Source organism: Salvelinus alpinus, chromosome 1, assembly GCF_045679555.1.
Source record: "Salvelinus alpinus chromosome 1, SLU_Salpinus.1, whole genome shotgun sequence".
In the NCBI taxonomy this organism is placed as follows: Eukaryota; Metazoa; Chordata; class Actinopteri; order Salmoniformes; family Salmonidae; genus Salvelinus; species Salvelinus alpinus.
The window spans coordinates 89,521,776-89,543,541 of record NC_092086.1 but is presented as its reverse complement, the minus strand read 5'-3'; the positions used below and the strand labels follow the sequence as shown (position 1 = coordinate 89,543,541).

At 44.4% G+C, this 21,766-nt stretch overlaps 1 protein-coding gene across 2 annotated transcripts in view; it reads right to left on the bottom strand.

Annotated features, from left to right (window-relative positions):
* Positions 1-9,631: 9,631 nt before the first annotated feature.
* LOC139533389 (protein POF1B-like) overlaps positions 9,632-21,766 on the bottom strand; it is a 36,437-nt gene continuing 24,302 nt past the window's right edge. The window contains exons 5-13 of one of the 2 annotated variants that reach the window (XM_071331434.1): positions 21,085-21,165; positions 20,843-20,935; positions 20,234-20,347; positions 19,925-20,077; positions 19,629-19,748; positions 13,739-13,867; positions 13,251-13,321; positions 12,935-13,066; positions 9,632-10,531 (exon numbers count right to left, since the gene is read on the bottom strand). In XM_071331434.1, coding sequence (XP_071187535.1) covers positions 12,940-13,066; positions 13,251-13,321; positions 13,739-13,867; positions 19,629-19,748; positions 19,925-20,077; positions 20,234-20,347; positions 20,843-20,935; positions 21,085-21,165 — 888 coding nt within the window. In that variant the 3' untranslated portion in view covers positions 9,632-10,531; positions 12,935-12,939. The remainder of the gene's footprint in view (positions 10,532-12,934; positions 13,067-13,250; positions 13,322-13,738; positions 13,868-19,628; positions 19,749-19,924; positions 20,078-20,233; positions 20,348-20,842; positions 20,936-21,084; positions 21,166-21,766) is intronic. The other variant, XM_071331440.1, reaches the window with a different exon arrangement.

Sequence of the window (21,766 nt, the reverse complement as noted above, 5' to 3'; positions counted from 1 at the left end):
TGTGTTTCATTCAGTAATACTATACAACCCCCTCTGGCTGTGTTACATTCAGTTATACTATAGAACCCACTCTGGCTGTGTTTCATTCAGTAATACTATAGAACCCCCTCTGGCTGTGTTACTTTCAGTTATACTATAGAACCCACTCTGGCTGTGTTTCATTCCAGACTTTTGCTCCCTCCCCTCTGTCTTCATTCCCTCCCCCCATTACTCCTTCTTCAAGGGAAGTGAATGCAGGCATAGTGGAAAGGAGAAACTTTCTAGAATGAAATGCAGCCACAGTCAAGCTCCCCTCATCCCCTCATTCTGTACAACACTGAGATTCATAAACAGCCATCTGTATCTAATCTGATTTAATGCCGACCTTCCCTACTCCCACCTCTCCACGTGTCCCTCCAATCCCTGGCTATAGTCTCTGTTCAGCCCTGTGCCGATGAAGCAATACACCCTACCCCTCCCTAGCCCCATCCCCTCTCCCCATCATCACTCCCTTTAGCTCCCCCCACCCCTCTCCATCTTCATCCCTACTCCCCCTCCCTAGTCCTATGTCTGAAGCAATCGCTCCCCCCTCCTCTCTTCTACCCCTCCTCCCCCTCCTTTGCGCCTCCATAATTGTTCCTGATATTTCGCCAAAGTATCCGTGTTCCATTAACTGACCAGGGCTTGTTGATTGGCTCCGGCCGCCCCCTGAAATAGCAGGGCTGGCCACCAGCCAAACTCCCATTTCCTGTCGGTCTGAGAGGCTACAGGCAGCCGCTGGGGCTCAGATGCATTTCCTGACTGACTAGGTATAAAACTTTTATTAATGGCCAGGAGTGCATCAGCAGCTAGGGCATGCGAGCCGAAATGTGGACTGAGAAAGAGAGATGGAAGAGTGAGAAGAGAGATGGAAAAGATGAGAGGTTAAACGTGACTGTTTTAAAGAGATGGAGAGAGGGAGTGAACCTGAGAGAGAGAGAGAGAGAGAGAGAGAGAGAGAGAGAGAGAGAGAGAGAGAGAGAGAGAGAGTTTAGAAAGATAAAGAGGAGACAGACAGTCCATAATTACATCAGATGGAGGAAAGATGAGCCTACCCAGCAAACCAAAATTGGTTCTGTGAAAGTTCCCACCACATTCGTTAGGTCACAGCAAATGTTCGCATAACACAAAAACTGTCCAGTCATGCTGATGATTCTAGAATGTTTGCATAAAACATTCGACCTGATGTTGCTAGCAAGTTTCTAGAACACATTTAATATGTTCTTTAAAGGTTCCCAGAGTGTTTGATTAAGTTGTGGGAACAGTCTGGTGGGAACATTGTGTGGAAATCACAAAATATATTTTTCCAAAACACAAAACTGTCCATTCTACAATGTGTCTTTCAGGTGCAAAAATCATTAACCAGAACACATGTAGTCTGTGCTTTAAAAGGTTCCCAGTATGTTTCTTCAGGTTGTGGGAACATTGGGGGGAGATGATTTGAGATAGGTTCAAAAAACAATAAAACAGTCCAGTTGTGCTGGCATTCGGATAATGTTTGTATCAGGGTGCACAAAACATTCCTCTGATGTTGCAAGACTTTTGACAGAACAGCCTTTCTGAGTTCCTAGAACATTTAATTATATTGTGGGAACAGTGTGGATACATTGCAAGAGATAGGTTCCCAAAACACAAAATATGCTCAGTTGTGATGACATTCATACAATGTTTAAGGAAGGTTGCACAGGACATTCCTATAATGTTGTAAGATTTTTGACAGAGCAGCTGGTCTGTTCTTTAAAGGTTCCCAGAACATTTAATTAAGCTATGGGGATTCTCTGGGATGTTGCAAGAATATTCTTGCGATATTCACATAGGTTGCACATAACATTCCCACAATGTTCCACAATTTCCAAATCAGTCTGTTTTCATGAAGTTCATAGCATATTTGTGTTAGGTTTAACATAATATTAAATTGATGTTCACGCAATATACATTTTACCTTGTATTGGAGGTCCTCAGAACATTTCAAGAACATTTAGACAACTGTATATCTAAGTTTGACCAAATACCACCACAACATTCTCAGCATGCAAAAATGTAGCTCCTTGAAGCATAAGATAACTGATTGGAATACACCCCCATTATGTTTCTTTCCAGACTTAATGTCAATTCTCATTTGAAGGTGTCAGAGACACATGGCATTTTCATTTAATTCATAAGACATTTGAACAGTATTTAATCATTCAATCAAAACCATATTTTTTACACTTCATACTATATGTTGACTATAAATCCTGCAGGGTTTGAACATAGGATTTTTGGTTCCCAAAGCAGGTCTTTAATCCTCTGCACTACCAGGGAAGCTCTCTCAGATCTTCTTTTTTCAGTATAAAGCCATGGCATTATGGACAATCAAGAATTCCATGCTTTTTTTTTTGTCTTCTTAGACATACAATTGAAGTCAGACGTTTACATACACTTACAGTAGGTTGGAGTCATTAAAACTCGTTTTTCAACCACTCCACAAATGTATTGTTAACAAACTATAGGTTTGGAAAGTCGGTTATGACATCTACTAAGTCATTTTTCCAACAATTGTGTACAGACAGAGTATTTCACTTATAGTTCACTGTATCACAATTCCAGTGGGTCAGAAGTTTACATACACTAAGTTGACTGTGCCTTTAAACAGCTTGGGAAATTCCAGAAAATGATGTCATGGCTTTAGAAGCTTCTGATAGGCTAATTGACATAATTTGAGTCAATTGGAGGTGTACCTGTGGATGTATTTCAAGGCCTACCTTCGCACTCAGTGCCTCTTTGCTTGACATCATGGGAAAATCAAAAGAAATTAGCCAAGACCTCAGAAAATAAATTGTAGACCTCCACAAGTCTGGTTCATCCTTGGCAGCAATTTCCAAAATGCCTGAAGTTACCACGTTCATCTGTACAAACAATAGTACGCAAGTATAAACACCATGGGACCACGCAGCCGTCATACCACTCAGGAAGGAGTCGCGTTCTGTCTCCTAGCGATGAAAGTACCTTGGTGCAAAAGGTGCAAATCAATCCCAGAACAACAGCAAAGGACCTTGTGAAGAAGCTGGAGGAAATAAGTACAAAAGTATCTATATCCACAGTAAAACAAGTCCTATATTGACATAACCTGAAAGGCCACTCAGCAAGGAAGAAGCCACTGCTCCAAAACCGCCAAGAAAAAGCCAGACTACGGTTTGCAACTGCACATGGGGACAAAGATCGTACTTTTTGGAGAAATGTCCTCTGGTCTGATGAAACAAAAATAGAACTGTTTGGCCATAATGACCATCATTATATTCGGAGGAAAAAGGGGGACGCTTGCACGGCGAAGAACACCATCCCAACCGTGAAGCACCGGGGTGCTTTGCTGCAGGAGGGACTGGTGCACTTCACAAAATAGATGGCATCATGAGGATGGACAACAAAGTCAAGGTATTGGAGTGGCCATCACAAAGCCCTGACCTCAATCCTATTTAAAATTTGTGGGCAGAACTGAAAAAGCGTGTGCGAGCAAGGAGGCTACAAACCTGACTCAGTTACACCAGCTCTGTCAGAAGGAATGGGCCAAAATTCACCCAACTTATTGTGGGAAGCATGTGGAAGGCTAACCGAAATGTTTGACCCAAGTTAAACAATTTAAAGGCAACGCTACCAAATACTAATTGAGTGTATGTAAACTTCTGACCCACTGGGAATGTGATGAAGGAAATAAAAGCTGAAATAAATCATTCTCTCTACTATTATTCAGACATTTCACATTCTTAAAATAAAGTGGTGATCCTAACTGACCTAAGACAGGAATTTTTACTAGGATTAAATGTCAGGAATTGTGAAAAACTGAGTTGAAATGTATTTGGCTGAGGTGTATGTAAAATTCCGACTTCAACTGTAACTAACCCAGGGAAATTTGGGGACAAGACAAAATGTTTTCTGGGAAAGTTCTTGCAACATCATGGGAATGTTTTACACAAACATTGCATAATCATCAGCACGTCTGGACAGTTTTTGTGTTAGAAGAACATTTTCTGCAACCTAACGAATGCTCTGGGAATTTTCACAGAACCAATTTCAATTTAGATTTCCAGGTAATGTAATAACACAATAAGAACTTTTAGAGAATGTTCTGTGGTTGTTACAGATATTGTGCACAACATTTTAGTGAATGTTAGGAGAACATTCCAAGGATATTTCATATATTTCAACAACAACAAAAAATCGTATCATTATTTGAATGTTTTTGAGATGTTATCATCCTAATGCTAGATAAACCCTAACTAGAACGTAATGGGAATCTTATCTAAGGTTGTGGGAATGTTCCCGGTTCGCTGGGTAGTCATCTCTTCCATAAGAGAACAGAGAGAGTGGAGGGGCGAGGGCTCTTCCTGACAGAGTAAAACAGAGAGAGTGGAGGGGCGAGGGCTCTTCCTGACAGAGTAAAACAGAGAGAGTGGAGGGGTGAGGGCTCTTCCTGACAGAGTGAAACAGAGAGAGTGGAGGGACGAGGGCTCTTCCTGACAGAGTGAAACAGAGAGAGTGGAGGGGCGAGGGCTCTTCCTGACAGAGTGAAACAGAGAGAGTGGAGGGGTGAGGGCTCTTCCTGACAGAGTGAAACAGAGAGAGTGGAGGGGCGAGGGCTCTTCCTGACAGAGTGAAACAGAGAGAGTGGAGGGGTGAGGGCTCTTCCTGACAGAGGGAAACAGAGAGAGTGGAGGAGCGAGGGCTCTTCCTGACAGAGTGAAACAGAGAGTGTGGAAGGGCGAGGGCTCTTCCTGACAGAGTGAAACAGAGAGAGTGGAGGAGCGAGGGCTCTTCCTGACAGAGTGAAACAGAGAGAGTGGAGGGGTGAGGGCTCTTCCTGACAGAGTGAAACAGAGAGAGTGGAGGGACGAGGGCTCTTCCTGACAGAGTGAAACAGAGAGAGTGGAGGGACGAGGGCTCTTCCTGACAGAGTGAAACAGAGAGAGTGGAGGGGCGAGGGCTCTTCCTGACAGAGTGAAACAGAGAGAGTGGAGGGACGAGGGCTCTTCCTGACAGAGTGAAACAGAGAGAGTGGAGGGGTGAGGGCTCTTCCTGACAGAGTGAAACAGAGAGAGTGGAGGGACGAGGGCTCTTCCTGACAGAGTGAAACAGAGAGAGTGGAGGGGTGAGGGCTCTTCCTGACAGAGTGAAACAGAGAGAGTGGAGGGACGAGGGCTCTTCCTGACAGAGTGAAACAGAGAGAGTGGAGGGGCGAGGGCTCTTCCTGACAGAGTGAAACAGAGAGAGTGGAGGGGTGAGGGCTCTTCCTGACAGAGTGAAACAGAGAGAGTGGAGGGGTGAGGGCTCTTGCTGACAGAGGGAAACAAAGAGCGGAGGGGTGAGGGCTCTTCCTGACAGAGGGAAACAAAGAGCGGAGGGGTGAGGGCTCTTCTTGACAGAGGGAAACAGAGAGAGTGGAGGGGCGAGGGCTCTTCCTGACAGAGTGAAACAGAGAGAGTGGAGGGGTGAGGGCTCTTCCTGACAGAGTGAAACAGAGAGAGTGGAGGGGTGAGGGCTCTTGCTGACAGAGGGAAACAAAGAGCGGAGGGGTGAGGGCTCTTCCTGACAGAGGGAAACAAAGAGCGGAGGGGTGAGGGCTCTTCTTGACAGAGGGAAACAGAGAAAGTGGACGGCCGAGGGCTCTTCCTAACACAGGGGAACAGAATAGGAAAAAGAGACTGGGAAACAGACATGAGAAAAGAGTGACATGACATGACAGCTGTCAATCAAAGACATTCTCCCAGGTCAAAAGGTCAAATAGAAAGACCTGGCAGTGATGGGCACAGAATGGTAGGGGCTAGGGGAGGCTGGGGTTAGGGAGTAGAGGTAATGATCACAGAAGGTGGTGAGGGTTGAAGGCCAATGTGTGGGTGTGTGATATGGTAGGGGCGTGGTAAAGACTAGAGAAACAGAGTTGAGTTAGAGGAGCTTGAGGGGTGATGAGGGTGTGCGTGGTTTGGCATTTGTAGCATATACAGTGCATTCGGAAAGTATTCAGACCCCTAGACTTTTTCCACATTTTGTTACATTACAAACCTTATTCTAAAATGAATTACATCGTTTTTCCCCCTCATCAATCTACACACAATACCCCATAATGACAAAGCAAAAACAGGTTTTTAGACATTTTTGCTAAATTATATATAAAAAAAATTTAATGACACAATTACATAAGTATTCAGACCCTTTACTCAGTACTTTGTTGAAGCACCTTTGACAGCGATTACAGCGTCGATTCTTCTTGGGTAGGACGCTACAAGATTGGCACACCTGTTTTTGGGGAGTTTCTCACATTCTTCTCTGCAGATCCTCTCAAGCTCTGTCAGGTTGGATGGGGAGTGTCGCTGCACAGCTATTTTCAGGTCTCTCGAGAGATGTTCGATTGGGCTCAGGTCTGGGCTCTGGCTGGGCCACTCAAGGACATTCAGAGACTTGTCCAGAAGCCACTCCTGCGTTTTCTTTGCTGTGTGCTTAGTGTCTTTGTCCTGTTGGAAGGTGAACCTTCACCCCCAATCTGAGGTCCTGAGCACTCTGGAGCAGGTTTTCATCAAGGATCTCTCTCTACTTTGCTCTGTTCATCTTTCCCTTGATCCTGACTAGTCTCCCAGTCCCTGCCTCTGAAAAACATCCCCACTGCATGATGCTGCCACCACCATGCTTCACTGCAGGGATGGTGCCATTTTTCCTCCAGATGTGAAGCTTGGCATTCAGGCCAAAGAGTTCAATCTTGGTTTCATCAGACCAGATAATCTTGTTTCTCATGGTCTGAGAGTCCTTTAGGTGCCTTTTGGCAAACTCCAAGCGGGCTGTCATGTGCCTTTTACTGAGGAATGGCTTCCGTCTGGCCATTCTACCATAAAGGCCTGATTGGTGGAGTGCTGCAGGGAGGGGCAGGCGCCAATGGCCCACTGCAGGGGTCCTGGTTAGATGGGATACAGGGGTAACAGGGAAAGAGGGTTCAACAGAGGCCAGAGAGAGAGCTGCCACTCTGTCATGCCCTGACCTTAGAGAGCCTTTTTATTCTCTATTTGGTTAGGTCAGGGTGTGACTTGGGTGGGCAAATCTATGTGTTCTATTTCTTTGTTGGCCGGGTATGGTTCCCAATCAGAGGCAGCTGTCTATCGTTGTCTCTGATTGGGGATCATACTTAGGCAACCTGTTTTCCACCTGAGTTTGTGGGATCTTGTTTTTGTTCAGTTACTGTGTAGCCTGCAGAATGTTACGTTCGTTTATGTTTTGTTGTTTTTTTGGTGTTCATCTAAATAAAATAAGATGTACGCTTACCACGCTGCACCTTGGTCTCCTATCAACGAGCGAAACACACTCACACATTTCCTAGTCCGTATCAAGTTTTAATGTCACATGCACAAGTACAATGAAATGCCTTTCTTGCAAACTCTAAACCCAACAATGCAATAATCAATAACAACGTAATACTAGAAGAAAAAAAACACGAGAAATAAGAGGAAATATGAAGAATACAATAAAAATACAATAAGAATACAGTAAGTAAGCATACTATATACAGGGTCAGTTCCAATACCATATTTACAACGTGCAGGGATACTAGAGTGATGAAGGTAGATGTAAATATGTATAGGGGTTAGGTGACTAGGCAACAGGATATAAGATAAACAGAGTAGCAGCAGTGTGTGTGTGTGTGTGTGTGTGTGTGTGTGTGTGTGTGTGTGTGTGTGTGTGTGTGTGTGTGTGTGTGTGTGTGTAGAGTCAGTATAAATGTATGTGCATATTATGTGAGTGAACAGATGATGGAGTGAGTGTGTGTGAGTGTGTAGGGCCCTGTGAGTGTGCATAGTCAGATTGGAAAGAGAGAGAGAGTATGGGTTGTGTTAGGATAGAAGGAGAGGGAGAGTACGGCTTGGGTTATGGATGGAAAGAGACAGTGAAAAACAATGAAAACTAAAACTTATATAAACACAACAGAATTGAGGAAGTTAAGGAACACCGGCAGACAAAGACAGACATGGTAAAAATCCCTGTGAGTTTGGACACACACAAACAGTTCTGTGGTAGTACTGTACAAACACACACTTACACAATCACTCACTTACACACACTCTACATGTCCGTGCATGCTCTCTCTTTCGCTCTATCAAACACAGAGAGAGCGAGAGAGAAAGAGAGTGTGTAAACCCAATATCCTCTGTGGCCCCCAGGGGCTTTGAGTACACAGGCAGTGCAGGAAGAGAGAGACTGCATTATCCACATCAAAGCCCTGAATTATCAGCCATAATCAATGCTTCCCCATTATCCCCAGCCCCCACATCTCCCTCTCTCTCCTCACCCATCCGATGCTCAACCTCACACACACTAGCCCATGCATCTCTAACTCTAGAGCTACATCAGGCCATGCAGAGGGAGAGAGGATAGAGATGTGGAGAACGAGAGAGAGAGAGAGGGATTGGAAGAGGGGAAACTAAGAATGATACCGCTTCAAATCAAAATCAAATCACTATCGTGATCATATAGACACAATAGTGTGCGTACGTGTAACTGTGCGTGGGTGCTTGCTTGTGTGTGTCATAACTTATTAGGATGTGACATACGTACAGGTACCAAGAGGCTAGTCTGACAACGCTGTTCTGCCGTTCGCTACATACTTTAGTCTGAGACTGCCATCATTGAAGTCGTTTGTGGTGATGAGGGGTACGATTAGTGTCCTACAAAGTCGTAAAGCGATTGGATTGTCTCTAAACAATCGGTGTATCAAAAACAATTATATGATTTTTTTTACCCACGTGTGTTCTGGCTCTGGTCCAACCCATCGGTTTCTGGACCAATCAGATGGCCCGAATGTGTCCGCATTCGGTGAAGGGTCTGCAATGTACTCAGATCCAGACTTGGGCATGGTGTACCGTTTGGCCGGAGCAAGGAGTCTGGTTAGCCAGGCAATCAGGAGGCCAGGTAGGTAGGCCAATCAGGAGGCCAGGTAGGTAGGCCAATCAGGAGGCCAGGTAGGTAGGCCAATCAGATAGCAGAGGCCCAGATAATCCCTAACTTTATGAATGAGACAGTATTTTCCTTTAGGAGCCGTAGCTTCCCTCCGACCTCATTCTCCTGAAGAGAGCAGTTGAGGACCTACCAGAGACTAATCACTAATTCATGAAGCATGCATAAAACAGAAATGGTTCAGTCAAGAAATGTGTCACAAAAGTTTCTCACACACTAACAACACAACTAATAATTGTACTTATTTGACTGTTAATACTACTAATAGCACTGCAATATCTAGGTACTAGTGTCCTACTACCATTACCAAGCATATATAGATCACAGGGCATGTGTGCATCGTCAGACAGAAAGTCCAGTGAATGGGACAGTGAAATGGTTGACAGTCTGCCTGAGCCAAGCCCTACAGAGATATCATGACCTCATTCATTGAGAGCAGAGCAGAGGGGGATGCTCCATACCACTCCGTCACTCTGAGCCACAACTGTAGGCCACTGGCCCCCTCTGCTGCCACAAGAAGGTAACTGCACACTGACAGTGGCACCCTACTGGATAATATAGTAGTTGCCCCGAGGCCTAATTATTGGCGTTTCATAGGTAAAAAATAAAATAAAACACATAAAAAAATTAAAGACAAGTGACGTTAAATTCTACATTTTAATCACAGTTCCAAAAAGCAGAGGTTAAGGCCTAATTAGAAAAGAACAGGCTGACTTTAAATGTGAGAGCACATTAAAGAGAACTTAAGCATATAACAATTGAAGGAAAAACAAAGTACTCCATACAGTGTTTATTGTGCTTCTAAAATGACCAGGTCATCCACTAAGGTATATTACCCATAGAACCATGCACCAGTCCATGTCCAACCCAGTCATTCATATTCTCATACACCCACTCCAACCCCCAACCCCAAGCACAGCATTCCATTCAAATAACCCCTCATTCAAAACAAACCCATGCACCTCTTAAGGTTTAAACATGAAACAAAATGCATCTAAAACATATCGCACTTATGTACCATTACCTTGCCACAAAAGAATAGCAAATGACCAGAACAGAGGTGGCCATTTTTATTAAATGTCTGCCAAAGCGAGTTTCACCATAGTCTTTTTAATTAGCGCATAATTAAAGCATATTTAGCTAACTTATTTACATGCAAAGTAACCATAACGCCTTTAGAGGAGTTGTCCCCAAGATTAGCAGGGTAGTGCTGGCTCCATGGAGGACAGAGGACTAGATAGCTGCACACTAATAAGCCCCCTCTTCCCTGTCCCCTCCCCAGCCCTCGTGGCTGTAGCATAAGCTTCTACTATAACATATTTGGTGGTTGAGTATTTGGTGTCCCTATCCTAACCAAAGTCAAGCCTCTCGTCTAACCCCATTTGTTCCAAACCACTCATCCCAAATATAGGGGTGTTGACCCTACCACCACCACCCTGGGAGCCCTGAGGAAGTGGGAGACGGCAGCTGCGGGGGGAGAAGGGGAGGGACGGACGGAGTGTGGGAGGGAGGGGGAACATCAGGGTCTTCTTGTCCTTCATTCCTGTGCGGAGCAGAGAGAAGCAGTCTCTTTAAGGGGTTGTAATGATTTTCTGTTTCAAAATAAACAACATGGATACAGTCGTTATGGCGTGAAGGACTAATCCATCAGATGTACTTAATTACATGTCTGTTTCTCGCTTTTTCTCACTCAGTATAAATCTGCCACACAACTCTTTCATTATGTCTTGGAAAGACAAAAAGCTTGATCTTATCTAACCCTCTGATTGATGTTGTTGTTTTGACTAGTGCTAATGACAGCTTTGATTCAGACGTCATGACAGCTCTAAAACTAACAGTGGATCTCCAATCCCTGGAAAAGTCGATAATGTCACCCAACAGTGCATTCAGAAAGTATTCAGCCCCTTTACTTTTTCCACATTTTATTACGTTACAGCTTTATACTAAAAAGGATTAGATTAAAAAAAAAGTCCTCATCAATCTACACACAATACCCCATTGTCTGAATACTTATTTACATAAGTATTCAGACCCTTTGCTATGAGACTCAAAATTGAGCTCAGGTGCATCCTGTTTCCATTGATCATCTTTGAAATTTTTCTACAACTTGATCGGTGTCCACCTGTGGTAAATTCAATTGCTTGGACAGGATTTGGAAAGGCATATAAGTGTTATACTGTCTATATAAGGTCCCACAGTTAACAGTGCATGTCAGAGCAAAAACCAAGCCATGAGGTGGAAGGACTTGTTCGTAGAGCTCCGAGACAGGATTGTGTCGAGGCACAGATCTGGGGAAGGGTACTAAAAAATGTCTGCAGCATTGAAAGTCCCCACGAACACAGTGGCCTCCATCATTCTTAAATGGAAGACGTTTGGAACCACCAAGACTCTTCCTAGAGCTGGCCGTCCGGCCAAACTGAGCAATCGGGGGAGAAGGGCCTTGGTGACCAAGAACCCGATGGTCACTCTGACAGAGCTCCAGAGTTCCTCTGTGGAGACGGGAGAACCTTCCAGAAGGACAACCATCTCTGCAGCACTCCACCAAACAGGCCTTTACGATACAGAAGCCACTCCTAAGTAAAAGGCACGACAGCCCACGTGGAGTGTCCCAAAAGGCACCTAAAGTACTCTCAGACCATGAGAAACAAGATTCTCTGGTCTGATGAAACCAAGATGGAACTCTTTGGCCTGAATGCCAAGCGTCACGTCTGGAGGAAATCTGCCACCATCCCTATGGTGGTGGCAGCCTCATGCTGTGGAGATGTTTTGCAGCGGCACGGACTGGGAGACTAGTCAGGATCGAGGGAAAGATGAACGTAGCAAAGTACAGAGAGATCCTTGATGAAAATCTGCTCCAGAGCGCTCAAGACCTCAGACTGAGGCGAAGGTTCCCCTTCCAACAGGACAACGACCCTAAGCACACAGCCAAGACAACACAGGAGTGGTTTCTGGACAAGTCTCTGAATGTCCTTGAGTGGCCCAGCCAGAGCCTGGACTTGAACCCGATCTAACATCTCTGGAGAGACCTGAAAATAGCTATGCAGTGACACTCCCCATCCAACCTGACAGAGCTTGAGATGATCTGCAGAGAATGGGAAAAACTCCCCAAATACAGGTGTGCCAAACTTGTAGTGTCATACCCAAGAAGACACGAGGCTATAATCGCTTCCAAAGGTGCTTCAACAAAGTACTGAGTAAAGGGTCTGAATACTTATGTTAATGTCATATTTCCTTCTTTTTTTAAATACATTTGCACTCCAAAAATCTGAACCTGTTTTTGATTTGTCATTATGGGGTATTGTTTGTAGATTGATGAGGGAAAAAATAATTTTTGCAATTTTAGAATAAGGCTGTAACGTAACAACATTTGGAAAGGGGGGTCTGAATACTTTCTGAATGCACTGCATATCCACTCCAACTCAATCACTACCTCTTGCATGCTTCTCACAAAGAAGGACACCTGTCCAATTAAACATACCACCCTGATGTGGAATTTAGTAGAGTTGGGAGAACATCCATTTATTTTACTACTAACAGACAGAGGCAGAATTGAACATGGTCTCTCCATGCCATCAGTGCCTAGCTCTCCAGGACCATAGAGGGAATTGCCTCCATCCATCCATCAGCCTCTCATCATCCCTCCTCACACAGCGACCCCTGGCCCAGCTTCTGACAGGGCCCAGTAAGGAACCCAAGCTCTCTCCCTCCTGGTTCCCCGTGACAGTACACACATGGTTAACACTATTTGGCCATGTCAGAATGGACATCACTAATCATATTTCACTTTTAACCACTTACCCTAACCTTAATTATTTCCCTAATCTTACCCCTCACTTCAAACTCTAAACTGAGAACAATACCTGATGTTGTTACTCGTCAGTTCTTACAGTATAGCTATACTATAGTTTGTCCATTCTAGCATGGCCATCTAGCTTATACTTCTTACCTGCTCTACTCTACCTGTTTGATAATCTCCCCTGTCCGGCTCTTGATGACGATGGTCTTGGCGTCCTTGATGGGCAATGTAGATTGGAAGTCATCACTCAGCAGGCCCAGGAGGGGGTACTGGTTACTGTACCTACACATCAGTTATACACAGTAAGGACCGCATACTGGTTGGTTATGTTCTTACTGTATACCAGTACAAAATCCTGTTTTGGGAAATACCACACTAGGCATCCTAAATTACATTAACCCATTTTAGGGGAGCTTCTTCCAAATATTCCCCATAAAATAGGCTCATGGTGTTGTGGGGGACTGACCTTTTGGTGATAGTGGTTGTGGTGACATTCTTGGCGCTGTCGCTCTTCTGCTGCTGCAGTCGCCAGATCTCCTGATGGTTAAAGGTCAGAAATGGGAGGTCAGAGATGAATAAGAAGGGAGGAGGAAGTAGGCCTGTGCTGTAAACAGGTGTTAATGATGTAGCTAAAGGTGTACACGCGTGTCAGATAAACACATTCCTAAGGTGAAATTAAAAGAACCTTCAGAGCCACGTTAACACAAGGACTGTGAGAGAATGTAGTCAGACTGGCCGGACCAAAAAACCCATAACTTGATTATGGGAACAAATGAGATGAAAGACCCTAAAAGCAGGTTTTTCCCCCTAATCCAAACCTGTTGGGTTAGTTTGGTTCTCTTAAGGGAGTTTAAGTCAGGCAATACATACAAATCTTGTTGGAGTTTTTTCTTAGATCTGATCCTAGATCTGTGCCTAAAGGCTGAACATTGACCAGTAACTATGACCCCTGACCTCTTCCTGACGTTTGATGACAACCTCCCGCTGCTCCAGTGTTGTCAGCAGCTGTGTGATGCGGAGCTGCAGGCTCTTGTCACCTGATCTCTCCGTGGTGTACTCCGTGGTGATCCGTGTCAGCTGGGTCTGGACAGACACACACATAGTCAGAGACACACATAGTCAGTATAACACTATATCCCCATAGTCAGTATAACACAATATACCCATAGTCAATATAACACAATATACCCATTGTCACGTTCCTGACCTGTTTTCCTTTGTCTTGTATTTATTTTAGTTGGTCAGGGCGTGAGTTGGGTGGGATGGTCTATGGTTGATTTTCTATGTTGGGATTTGGTGGCCGGCCTGGTATGATTCTCAATCAGAGACAGCTGTCAATCGTTGTCCCTGATTGAGAATCATACTTAGGCAGCCTGGGTTTCACTTGTGTTTGGTGGGTGTTTGTTCCTGGCGTACATGGCACCAGCCTTACAGAGGGTGTCCCCGGTTCACCAGCATAGCCCAGTGCGGGCTATTCCACCTCGCCGCACTGGCAGGGCTACGGGGACCATTCAACCTGGTAAGGTTGGGGAGGCTCGGTGCTCAAGAGCGCGTGTCCTCCTTCACGGTCCGGTATATCCGGCGCCACCTTCCCACCCCAGCCCAGTACCATCAGTGCCGACACCACGCACCAGGCTTCCAGTGCGTTTCCAGAGCCCTGTTCCTCCTCCACGCACTCTCCCTGTGGTGCGTGTCTCCAGCCCAGTGCCTCCAGTTCCGGCACCACGCACCAGGCCTACTGTGCGCCTCAGCAGGTCAGAGTCGGCCGTCTGCCCAACGCCGCCTGCGCTGCTTGCCTGCCCAGCGCTGCCCGTCTGTCCCGAGCTGCCCGTCTGTCCCGAGCCTTCAGAGCCATCCAGCCAGGACCAGCCAGAGCCGTCCAGCCAGGACCAGCCGGAGCCGTCCAGCCAGGAGCTGCCGGAGCCTTCCGCCAGCCAGGATCCGCCGGAGCCTTCCGCCAGCCAGGATCCGCCGGAGCCTTCCGCCAGCCAGGATCCGCCGGAGCCTTCCGCCAGCCAGGATCCGCCGGAGCCTTCCGCCAGCCAGGATCCGCCGGAGCCTTCCGCCAGCCAGGATCCGCCGGAGCCTTCCGCCAGCCAGGATCCGCCGGAGCCTTCCGCCAGCCAGGATCCGCCAGAGCCTTCCGCCAGCCAGGATCCGCCAGAGCCTTCCGCCAGCCAGGATCCGCCAGAGCCTTCCGCCAGCCAGGATCCGCCAGAGCCTTCCGCCAGCCAGGATCCGCCAGAGCCTTCCGCCAGCCAGGATCCGCCAGAGCCTTCCGCCAGCCAGGATCCGCCAGAGCCTTCCGCCAGCCAGCCAGGATCCGCCAGAGCCAGCCAGCCAGGATCCGCCCCTCAGTCCGGTGCTGCCCCTCAGTCCGGTGCTGCCCCTCAGTCCGGTGCTGCGCCTCAGTCCGGTGCTGCGCCTCAGTCCGGTGCTGCGCCTCAGTCCGGTGCTGCCCCTCAGTCCGGTGCTGCCCCTCAGTCTGTTACTGCCCTTTGGAGTAGTGGGATTGACATGGAGGGTGGATATTGGGAGGAGGCCACGGAAGCGGGGGTTGACTATGGTGGGGTGGGGACCACGACCAGCGCCAGAGCCGCCACCGTGGACAGACGCCCACCCAGACCCTCCCCTAGACTTTGTACTGGTGCGCCCGGAGTTCGCACCTTAAGGGGGGGGTTCTGTCACGTTCCTGACCTGTTTTCCTTTGTCTTGTATTTATTTTAGTTGGTCAGGGCGTGAGTTGGGTGGGTTGGTCTATGGTTGATTTTCTATGTTGGGATTTGGTGTTCGGCCTGGTATGATTCTCAATCAGAGACAGCTGTCAATCGTTGTCCCTGATTGAGAATCATACTTAGGCAGCCTGGGTTTCACTTGTGTTTGGTGGGTGTTTGTTCCTGTGACTGTGTTTGGGCCACACAGGACTGTTTCGGGTTTGTCACGTTTGTTGGTTTTGTATTTTGAAGTGTTTTGTTGATTTTTCATTAAAATATGAACACTAACTACTCTGCATCTTGGTCCGATCCATGCTCCTCCTCGTCTGAGGAGGAGAACGACTACGACAGCCGTTACACCCATAGTCAGTATAACACTACATACCCATAGTCAGTATAACACTATACACCCATAGTCAGTATAACACTACACACCCATAGTCAGTATAACACTACACACCCATAGTCAGTATAACACTACATACCCATAGTCAGTATAACACTACATACCCATAGTCAGTATAACACTACATACCCATAGTCAGTATAACACTACATACCCATAGTCAGTATAACACTACATACCCATAGTCAGTATAACACTACATACCCATAGTCAGTATAACACTACATACCCATAATCAGTATAACACTACATACCCATAGTCAGTATAACACTACATACATATAGTCAGTATAACACTACATACCCATAGTCAGTATAACACTACATACCCATAGTCAGTATAACACTACATACCCATAGTCAGTATAACACTACATACCCATAGTCAGTATAACACTACATACCCATAGTCAGTATAACACTACATACCCATAGTCAGTATAACATTACATACCCATAGTCAGTATAACACTACATACCCATAGTCAGTATAACACTATATACCCATAGTCAGTATAACACTATACACCCATAGTCAGTATAACACTACATACCCATAGTCAGTATAACACTACATACCCATAGTCAGTTTAACACTACATACCCATAGTCAGTATAACACTATATACCCATAGTCAGTATAACACTACATACCCATAGTCAGTATAACACTATATACCCATAGTCAGTATAACACTATACACCCATAGTCAGTATAACACTATATACCCATAGTCAGTATAACACTATACACCCATAGTCAGTATAACACTACATACCCATAGTCAGTATAACACTATATACCCATAGTCAGTATAACACTACATACCCATAGTCAGTATAACACTATACACCCATAGTCAGTATAACACTACATACACATAGTCAGTATAACACTACATACCCATAGTCAGTATAACACTATATACCCATAGTCAGTATAACACTACATACCCATAGTCAGTATAACACTATATACCCATAGTCAGTATAACACTACATACCCATAGTCAGTATAACACTACATACCCATAGTCAGTATAACACTACATACCCATAGTCAGTATAACACTACATACCCATAGTCAGTATAACACTATATACCCATAGTCAGTATAACACTACATACCCATAGTCAGTATAACACTACATACCCATAGTCAGTATAACACTACATACCCATAGTCAGTATAACACTACATACCCATAGTCAGTATAACAATACATACCCATAGTCAGTATAACACTACATACCCATAGTCAGTATAACACTATATACCCATAGTCAGTATAACACTACATACCCATAGTCAGTATAACACTATATACCCATAGTCAGTATAACACTACATACCCATAGTCAGTATAACACTATATACCCATAGTCAGTATAACACTACATACCCATAGTCAGTATAACACTACATACCCATAGTCAGTATAACACTACATACCCATAGTCAGTATAACACTATACACCCATAGTCAGTATAACACTACATACCCATAGTCAGTATAACACTATATACCCATAGTCATTATAACACTACATACCCATAGTCAGTATAACACTACATACCCATAGTCAGTATAACACTATATACCCATAGTCAGTATAACACTACATACCCAGTCAGTATAACACTACATACCCATAGTCAGTATAACACTACATACCCATAGTCAGTATAACACTATATACCCATAGTCAGTATAACACGACATACCCATAGTCAGTATAACACTACATACCCATAGTCAGTATAACACTATATACCCATAGTCATTATAACACTACATACCCATAGTCAGTATAACACTATATACCCATAGTCAGTATAACACTACATACCCATAGTCAGTATAACACTATACACCCATAGTCAGTATAACACTACATACCCATAGTCAGTATAACACTACATACCCATAGTCAGTATAACACTATATACCCATAGTCAGTATAACACTACATACCCATAGTCAGTATAACACTATATACCCATTGTCAGTATAACACTACATACCCATAGTCAGTATAACACTACATACCCATAGTCAGTATAACAATACATACCCATAGTCAGTATAACACTACATACCCATAGTCAGTATAACACTACATACCCATAGTCAGTATAACACTACATACCCATAGTCAGTATAACACTACATACCCATAGTCAGTATAACACTACATACCCATAGTCAGTATAACACTATATACCCATAGTCAGTATAACACTACATACCCATAGTCAGTATAACACTACATACCCATAGTCAGTATAACACTACATACCCATAGTCAGTATAACACTACATACCCATAGTCAGTATAACAATACATACCCATAGTCAGTATAACACTACATACCCATAGTCAGTATAACACTATATACCCATAGTCAGTATAACACTACATACCCATAGTCAGTATAACACTATATACCCATAGTCAGTATAACACTACATACCCATAGTCAGTATAACACTATATACCCATAGTCAGTATAACACTACATACCCATAGTCAGTATAACACTATATACCCATAGTCAGTATAACACTACATACCCATAGTCAGTATAACACTACATACCCATAGTCAGTATAACACTATACACCCATAGTCAGTATAACACTACATACCCATAGTCAGTATAACACTATATACCCATAGTCATTATAACACTACATACCCATAGTCAGTATAACACTACATACCCATAGTCAGTATAACACTATATACCCATAGTCAGTATAACACTACATACCCAGTCAGTATAACACTACATACCCATAGTCAGTATAACACTACATACCCATAGTCAGTATAACACTATATACCCATAGTCAGTATAACACTATATACCCATAGTCAGTATAACACGACATACCCATAGTCAGTATAACACTACATACCCATAGTCAGTATAACACTATATACCCATAGTCATTATAACACTACATACCCATAGTCAGTATAACACTATATACCCATAGTCAGTATAACACTACATACCCATAGTCAGTATAACACTACATACCCATAGTCAGTATAACACTACATACCCATAAACAGTATAACACTACATACCCATAAACAGTATAACACTACATACCCATAGTCAGTATAACACTACATACCCATAGTCAGTATAACAATACATACCCATAGTCAGTATAACACTACATACCCATAGTCAGTATAACACTACATACCCATAGTCAGTATAACACTACATACCCATAGTCAGTATAACACTATATACCCATAGTCAGTATAACACTACATACCCATAGTCAGTATAACACTATATACCCATAGTCAGTATAACACTACATACCCATAGTCAGTATAACACTATATACCCATAGTTAGTATAACACTACATACCCATAGTCAGTATAACACTATATACCCATTGTCAGTATAACACTACATACCCATAGTCAGTATAACACTATATACCCATAGTCAGTATAACACTACATACCCATAGTCAGTATAACACTATATACCCATAGTCAGTATAACACTACATACCCATAGTCAGTATAACACTACATACCCATAGTCAGTATAACACTACATACCCATAGTCAGTATAACACTACATACCCATATTTCTGCCCACAAGTACAGTCAGTACTGCTACACTACTTCCAACTGTGCAGGAAAGCCCATCCCTGTATCCATACATTTCTGTAGGCTTCTCACCCTGAGGCTCTGCAGTTCCTTGTCCTTCTCCTGGCGCAGGGCAGCTAGCTGCTCCGAGTACTGACGTGACAACTCCTCTGTCTTAAACTGAATGGTGCTACTGCTGCACTGACCGGCCAGCTGGATGAAAACAGATACAGAGAGAGACAAGTTAGTTAAGGAAGTTGGTTCTATGAGAATAATTCTACAGTCAGATACTATAGTTAAGTAATCTTGTGCAGGAAGAATTGGTAAGAGTTTATTCTAGCTCTGAAGTGATAGGTTAGAGTCAGAGATGGAGAGTAAAGTTAGAGTACCTTCTGTTTGAGCATCTCGTTCTCCTTCTCCAGGGCTCGGTAGCTGCCCTCCAGTTCTCTAATGCGGAACTCCCTGCCTGAGTCTGTACTGTGGCTGCTCAGGATCTGAGTCTCCAGGGTCCGCTGGCTGGAGCTGCTCTCCTTCAGAGATATCTATATGGATGGATGGACAGAGTTGCTCACACATATACTGTATGCACCCATTGCACTAACATATATGGCAGAGGAGGTGTACACACAGGCAAACCCACACAAGCAACACACAGTGGAAGACACACACAAACAAACTCCCCCAACACACACACCTACCTGTAGCTGTCTGTTGTTCTCTCGTACGGCCTCTAGGAGGCGGTCATACTGCTCAGCCTGGTCAGCCTTGAAGCTTAAGTCTCTCTCCAGGGTCTCCTTCTCACTCTCCAGACGCTGGGAGAACAGAGACCAAAGTATTTTTTGTTGTCGTGAAGACAGTAACATTAGTACTTTCAAAAAAGTTATACTTTAAGGAAAATGGTTTTATACATTTGTACATTTTAATGTTTAGCTCACAGAATTTAAGTTAAAAGTATGCATTAACAGCGTCCCCTGTCAGTCATCTAGTGCAGTGGTTCCAAACCAGGGGTACCTCTGGGGGTACTTGGCCTATCCTTAGGGGGTACTTGAGAAGACCCATGACACCATAGGCTTACTGGTAAAATGCGCGTGAGGGGGTACTTCAGGAGTACTCAGGGCAGAGCAAAAAACAGTTGGTGGTACAGTAACCGAAAAAGGATGGGAACCACTGATCTAGTGCATTTATAAATCATTAACAGAGACAGACGCAGTAATACTCTGTTAGACTGCCTACATGTATATTTCAATGGGACAGTTTAGAAAAGAGCCATTAGAGGCTATTTTAGGGGCCCGCTCCCCAGGTCTTACCCTCAGGTCCTCTGACATGTGGATCAGCTCCTCCCTCAGGCTGCTGAAGGTGGTCAGCAGGAGACGCATTGTCTTGTCAGCTGTCATACGGGTCTGAGAGAGCGGGAGAGAGGGGGGGAGGAGGTCAGAGAAGATATGTGAGAAAAACAAGACTAACAGGAGAGAGTGATTAATAGAGGGAAAGACTGTGAGGGAATGTTCTTGGAGAACACTGTTAAACAGCCAATAGAAACAGGTGTTACCTGCAGCAGGTAACGGATCTGCTGTTTGGTCAGTTCAGATGCTCCTTTGGGGATCAGGGCCTCGATGTCCTCTCTCTCCATCTGGACAAATACACACACACACACACACGTTTAGTCTTTCATGTTTCGAATGGTTACCTTCTTCTAAAGAGCACTTTGAGCACCTAGTGAGAAAATAACTATACTAACAAAACCATTGTGCTTTTCCCTACTTCATTCAAAAAGTATTCAGACTCCTTCCCTTTTTACACATTTTGTTACGTTACAGGCTTATTTGAAATGGATCAAATAAATATTTATCCTCCTCAATCTACACATAATACCGCATAATAGCACATTTAAAATCATAAAAAAACTGAAATATCTTATTTACATAAGTATTCAGACTCTTTGCTATGAGACACATAGTTGACCTCCATCATTCTTAAAAGGGAGAAGTTTAGAACCACCAAGACTCTTCTTAGCGCTGGCCGCCCGGCCAAACTGAGCAATCGGGGGAGAAGGGCCTTGGTCAGGGAGGTGACCAAGAACCCGATGGTCACTCTGACAAAGCTCCAGAGTTCCTCTGTGGAAATGGGAGAACCTTCCAGAAGGACAACCATCTCTGCAGCACTCCACCAATCAGGCCTTTATGGTAGAGTGGCCAGACGGAAGCCACTCCTAAGTAAAAGGCACGACAGCC